Source organism: Urocitellus parryii, chromosome 1, assembly GCF_045843805.1.
Source record: "Urocitellus parryii isolate mUroPar1 chromosome 1, mUroPar1.hap1, whole genome shotgun sequence".
NCBI lineage: Eukaryota > Metazoa > Chordata > Mammalia > Rodentia > Sciuridae > Urocitellus > Urocitellus parryii.
Genome location: NC_135531.1, coordinates 256,599,661 through 256,606,116, shown reverse-complemented (window position 1 = coordinate 256,606,116; position 6,456 = coordinate 256,599,661). Strand labels below are relative to the sequence as shown.

At 39.2% G+C, this 6,456-nt stretch overlaps 1 protein-coding gene across 1 annotated transcript; it reads left to right on the top strand.

The window, feature by feature from the left end:
• The first annotated feature begins 44 nt into the window (after nucleotides 1-44).
• Nucleotides 45-4,717, top strand: LOC144253282 (gamma-crystallin A). The gene is made up of 3 exons (XM_077795090.1): nucleotides 45-1,973; nucleotides 2,072-2,314; nucleotides 4,406-4,717. Exons 1-3 carry the CDS (start codon nucleotides 1,680-1,682, stop codon nucleotides 4,715-4,717), a joined length of 849 nt encoding a protein of 282 aa, XP_077651216.1. The 5' UTR covers nucleotides 45-1,679.
• Nucleotides 4,718-6,456: the final 1,739 nt, after the last annotated feature.

Below are 6,456 nucleotides of genomic sequence, written 5' to 3'. Positions count from 1 at the left end.
TTTGTCTGTTTGTTTTGGTATTGGGGATTGAACCCAGGACCACTTTATCTCTGAGCTGCATCTTTGCATTTTGATTTTTTTTTTTTAATTTTGAAATAGGGTCTCACTAACACACTTAGGGTCTGGCTAAGTTGCTGAGGCTGGCCTCAAACTTGCAATCCTCCTGCCTCAGCTTCCAGAGTCACTAGGATTATAGGCATGTGCCATCACATTCAGCTTCTCATCAATATAGTTTTAAAAGAAAAATGGATGCAAGTTTTCTCTCAGTAGAATATAAGAACTACTAGGAAAAGAAAATGTTCTGTTCTTTCAGTACTTTTTCAAAATGCCGACTAGGCACATGGTTTAGCCTGTCAAGATTTGTAATGACAGTTGGATCAAATGAATATCAGTACAGATCATACCTTTCTCAAGGTTTGGGTATGCCAACTTTCTGAAGAATAGTTTCCTTAACATGTGCAAAAGCACGTGTGGGGTTTTTTGACTGAAAATGGTGATGTTTCCATGTGGGCTTGTGGCTGGGGCATCCAAACCAGCCTTTGCACACTGGATCTGATTGTAGTTGTTTTTGAGATTTACCAGGAGACTTGCAACATTAGGAGGGAGAAAGGAGTGGGAATTGGCAACCTGTGGTCACTGTAGACACTGTCAGGGAACTAGCCTAGGACTTTGTACAGATTTTTTTTTTTTAATCTAGCTCTGCTAGTTATGAGAAAAGATCTTTTCTTTGTGGCTATTTCTGTCTCTCCTTTTGCCATCTGCATACTGGCTGTAAGTGTTGCCTGAGGGTTTTTGCAAATAGCATTATGAATGTGCTGCTAGCCATAGTTAGATATCTTTCTGGAGTCCCTCCATTGGTCTGAAGCACAAAGGTGTTTGATTTCATCACACCACATACACAGGGAATGGGATGACAAAGGACCACCTGAGGTTTGGAGCATCCTCAATCCCTGCATATCTGAGGAGTGCTTCCAAATATGTCAATTGGCAGCAATGAAGAAAGCTCTTCAGGCAGTCACCTGGACTCAATGAAACAGTAACACAAGCAAATCAAAACATTAATTTTAAAAACAACAAGCAACCCTAGAAGAAAGGTGGTGACAGAAGGGGAGTGAAAGGATCATGAGTATTGTCCTGCTCTTTGAGCGTCTCAGACTCTTGGGAGATAGCTTTATTTTTAGCTTGAGAAGTGTTTATTCTCATGACAAAACATGTCTATTTCCAAAAGTGCTTTTCACCATTAACTCAAATTCATACATTTAAAAATTAATGTGACTATTTTTATCTCATGAAATTGCAATATATGTTTATGATAGAAACTAAGGAAATAGAAACAGCAAAAGAAATAAAAACATAAAACTAAGACCTATAATCTTTCCATTCATCGATAACCATGATTGACATCTTAGTAGATACACAGTTCTAATCTTTTTATCCTAAACATGCTAAAGTTTTTAAAAATCAAAACCATATTATGCTGAAGAAGAAATGCAATTGTCTTTTTGATTAACGGATATTTTAAGATCTTTTGTTTCCCCTTTGCACTTCAAGTCCTTCTGGAGTTCATATGATTTCCGGTGAGCTCCCTCGGATGGAACCACCGACCCTCATCTCAGCAGTTTCTATAGGCAAACTGCAAAATGCTGGGCATGTAATGTATTTCTAGAGAGCTGCATAGGATGAGAAGTGCGCCCTTTGTCTCCAAGGTCATAATGGCTCTGCTGACTTTAATTCCTTTCACTGGAGCTAGTGAGGACGACTCGAAAATGCCAGAGAGAATGAGAGCCCCCTGCCCCATGATCCCAAATGAAAAACAGAGAGAACACAGAAATCCCCTTACGCTTTACCCCCACGTCGCTTTTGTGTGGTTCTTGCCAACACAGCAGCCATCCTGCTATATATATACATCAGCTACCACACTTGTCCCCATCACACTGGACGCTGATCATTCGCTCTCCACAACTATGGGGAAGGTGAGCCAATCCAAGTGCCATACGTGTCTATCAAGTGTCTACTCTGTGGGGATGTTCCTTCAGGCTGACCATGTGCTGTCACCTTGTTCCCACTGCAGATCATATTCTACGAGGACCGGGGCTTCCAGGGCCGCTGCTACGAGTGCAGCAGCGACTGCCCCAACCTGCAGACCTACTTCAGCCGCTGCAACTCCATCCGCGTGGACAGCGGCTGCTGGATGCTCTATGAGCAACCCAACTACCAGGGCTACCAGTACTTCCTGCGGCGGGGCGACTACCCCTCCTACCAGCAGTGGATGGGCTTCAATGACTCCATCCGCTCCTGCCGCGTGATTCCTTATGTGAGTCTTGCTTCCACCTGACTGATGTGAGAGGTCAGCTCCTGTCAGTTGTTTGTTCCCAATAGTGTACTAGAGCTCACTGTAAAGCACCGTAAAGACAGCAAGATCCTACCTTCAAAAAAAAAAAAAATATATATATATATATATATATATATATATATATATATGATTGATCTCCCCAAATATATCTCCTGTAATCTATATTTTTCTTCCTTAAGGACCTCAACATTACTTTGGAGCACAAGAAATTATGACCTTTAAAAATAAAATTGGCTGAATAGAGATATAGGACACCCATCCATAAAAAGAAGGAAATTCTGTCATGTGTAAAGACATGGATAAACCTAGAGGACCTTATGTTAAGTGAAATAAACCAGACACAGAAAAACAAATGCCTGTGATCTCACTCTGAAGTGAAATCTTAAAACCTTGATCTCATAGAAAGGAGAATGGTGGTACTAGAAGCTAGGGCAGTTGGTAAGGAGGGAAGGTTTGGGGACATGTTGTTCCAAGGATGTATAATCATAATAATCACAGGTAGGAAGAATAAGTCCAGAAATCTATTGTACACTTGATGATTACAGTTAATGATTATATATCGCATTCTTTTTTTTTTTTTCACTAGGGATTGAACCCAGGAGCGCTTTACCACTGAACTACATCCACAGCCCTTCTAATTTTTTATTTTGAGGCAGGGTCTCCCTAAGTTGCTTAGGGAATCGAACTTGCAATCCTCCTGCCTCCGCCTCCCATGTTGCCGGGATTACAGGCATGCGCCATCATGCCCAACTGTATATTGTCTTCTTAAGTGCTAAGACAGTGGATGTTAAGTGCTTTCACCACAAAAATGATAATCATGTGTCGATACCCATATGTATTAGCTAGCTTTAACCACTCCACAATGTATACAGTATACGCTTAAAAGCATCATGTCGTGCATGATAAATATTACAAATTTACCTGTCAATTCAAAAATAAATAAACTTTAAAAATAAATTTAAAGTTCAAAGCATCTAGGCAATCTCTAATTTAAAAAAAATCATCTTGCTCAGTCAAGAAAAAAGCCCACACAGGTAATTCTTTTTTAATGATAAAAAGTTAACCACCCATGAGAGAGCAATGTAGGTAGAACATCTCTGATTGTACCACGGTTCTCTTCACTACCCTCCATGACACACTGATCCAGAACCTAGAACACTGTGTTTCAGCACCTGTGGCTTTCAAGTGATCATCATTAAGTAGTTTCTTAAAATGAAAGAGACAGATAATTGATTAGGATTTCATGGATCTTGGTTCTCACCAAAGTGCTGCTTCATGTTTCTTAGTCACATGAAACATGTTTATACTTTGTGATGTCACCAAATCATGTGGCATGGCAAAGAGATTCAAGAATAGAAAGAGACCCTGGGTTCAATTCCCAGTGCTGCCAATAAACAAACAAACAAAAGAACAAATAAATAAATAAAATTTAAGCTAGAAAAATTTTCAGATGCACAAAGAGATAAAAATAAGCAGAAATCCAAATTGTACAAATCACTTGGCCAAATATCCTTTGAAGAGATGTGAGGACCAGAGTAAATAGGAATCACTATATATCAGGAGTGCAAAATGGAACCTTAAAACAAATTGGATAGGACCCAGTTCTATGGTGCCGAAATGCAAATGGGAGTTAAAATTCCATCTGCAGACACATTGATCAGGGCTGTGGAGAGTGGCTACTTACAAGGGAAAAACACTACTATTCCCTGTGTTTCAATGCTAGTTTTTGTTTTGTTTTATTTTGTGGTGCTGGGGATTGAACCCAGGGGTTTAGTGCATGCAAGGCAAGCACTCTACCAACTGAGCTAAATCCTCAGCCCTCAGTGCTAGTTTCTTCTGCAAGATCTCCAGTTCACTGGTCAGGTCAGCTTTATTTTAATACTCTTCCTAATTTGTTAGAACAATAACACAAGGAGTAGGATTAGGGAGAAACTTTTTAGATGATTGTCGGAAAAGCTCATTTCATGAAAATAAAAGGCTGACTGTGTCAGTATTGTTTGCACCACACATATGTGCCATTCATTTTTGTTCTTTTGTTGATTATCACAACAGACCAGCTCGCACAGGATAAGGCTGTATAAGAGAAGTGACCACAGAGGCCGGGTGTCTGAGCTCACAGAAGACTGCTCCTGTATCCACAATCGCTACTGTCTCAACAAGATCTACTCCATCCATATGTTGGAGGGCTGTTGGGTCCTCTACAAGATTCCCAACTACAGGGGGCAGCAGTACCTGCTCAGGCCAGGAGACTACAGGTGCTACCATGACTGGGGCGCAATGGATGCCAAAGTCGGCTCTCTGCGATGGGTCATCCATTTGTATGAAGCAGTGCTTTTCTTTATGATCCATATAGAGATGCAATAAAAAAACAAACTTTTTTTCTGGCACTAAGTGGCCCTTGCTTATCATTAAGTAATAATTGAATTGTAAATACGAGGTGACTCCTAGACAACTTACCTGACCCTGAAAGGTGTTTTCAATATCCACTTAATTCCTGTTGGTCAGGCATACATTCCTGTCTGGAGAGAAGGCAGATTGTTTCCACCTTCCTACAATCTGAAGGAGAGAGGAAAGATTAATATAATGAACAACTATTAGAACCCACAGAGAGAAGAAAATGCATAATCTACTGTGGCTGGCACACCAAACACAAGAGATTTCTGGAGGGCAAGGGTGGCTGATGTCTCAGACAAGACTAGTCAAGAAAAGATGCATAAAGAGAGGGTTTTAAGTAGAATTTTCCAAAGCAGAGAAGGGCAAGACTACTTGATTAGATCATCATAATAAGAAAAGTGCTAAACAAGAATTAAATGAGCCTAGTTTCTTATGCAGTCTCTACTACTCATTAGTAGAGTGACCAACTCAGCCCAGTTTCCCTGGGACTCTCCCAGTTTAAGCGCCAAAGGTCTTTGGACCCTCAGTTTCAGGGAGACCACTGTGATTAGTTACCCTACTTTCTAGCTTATCCCTTTGAGCAAGTCGCTTCTTATCTGCTTTGTGTCTAATTTCACCTTATGTAAAATAACAACTGATAATAAATGCCCACCTCACTAAATCCCAAAATGGGAAAAGATTGTGAATACAATTTAAATTATCATATCAGTGCAAATGTAAGGAATCCATATGTCCTTAGTGTTCCCTCAAATTCAACAGCACCATATGGTTATCATTAGTTTGCATGCCACTGTGAATTTGTATTGAGATGCAATTATCAAAGACTCAGTTGTATAGCATAAGGTTTAAATATGTGCTACTGTGCCTGTCATGGAATTTCTTCTCACTCAGTAGAGCAGCTCTCCTGGAATATTTCCAAGTCATATATCTGATCAGATTCTAAAGTTGAGAATATATAAATTTTGCAAATTTATATAAGCAAAATTAATGTTCCATCCCTATTGACTTCTTTGTAAAAATTGATAAGTTCTGATTCTAAAATCCATATAGAATTGTAAGTGATCCAGAATAGCCAAAACAATCTTGAGAAAGGACAAAATTAAAGAAAAAGGAAGTGTTCACATTTCCCAGTTTCAATGATAATAAAAGCGTGAGGTGCTAGCATAAGGACACACTATAGATAAATGAAAAGAATTGAGAGTCCAGAAGTAAACCCGGGTCCAACTGAGTTTTGCCAAAATGTGAAGACCATTCATGGAGAAGGAAGAGTCTTTTCCACAAGTGGTGCTTGGACAACTCTACGTCTCACATGCAAAAACAAATGAATCTGGATATCTTACTAAAAATGAACTCCAAAGGGAGTAAAGACTTTAAGGGTTAGAACTCAAACTATAAAATTCTTAGAAGAAAACATATGCATAAATCTTTGTGACCTTTTAATAAACATTGATTTCTTAAATATGACACTAAAACAATTTGCAATGAAAGAAAAAACTTGAACTTCATCAAAATTTAAAAATTTTATGCACCAAAAAACACTATCAAGAAAGTAAATTAGGTAGAGGGAAGTGCAGGCAAGGGAGGAGATGTGGGAACAGAAAGGATAGTAGAACGAAACAGACATTATCTCTGTATGTATATATGTGACTGCATGACCAAAATGATTCTACAACATGTCCACTCAGAAAAATGAGAAATTATATACCATT

What these genes read in the sequence shown, in the direction of transcription:
- LOC144253282 (XM_077795090.1), top strand. Translation starts at nt 1,680, where the DNA reads ATGAGAAGTGCGCCCTTTGTCTCCAAGGTCATAATGGCTCTGCTGACT. An exon ending in TCTCCACAACTATGGGGAAG is followed by an intron (nt 1,974 to 2,071) that starts GTGAGCCAATCC and finishes TTCCCACTGCAG; the next exon opens with ATCATATTCTACGAGGACCG. An exon ending in CCTGCCGCGTGATTCCTTAT is followed by an intron (nt 2,315 to 4,405) that starts GTGAGTCTTGCT and finishes TTATCACAACAG; the next exon opens with ACCAGCTCGCACAGGATAAG.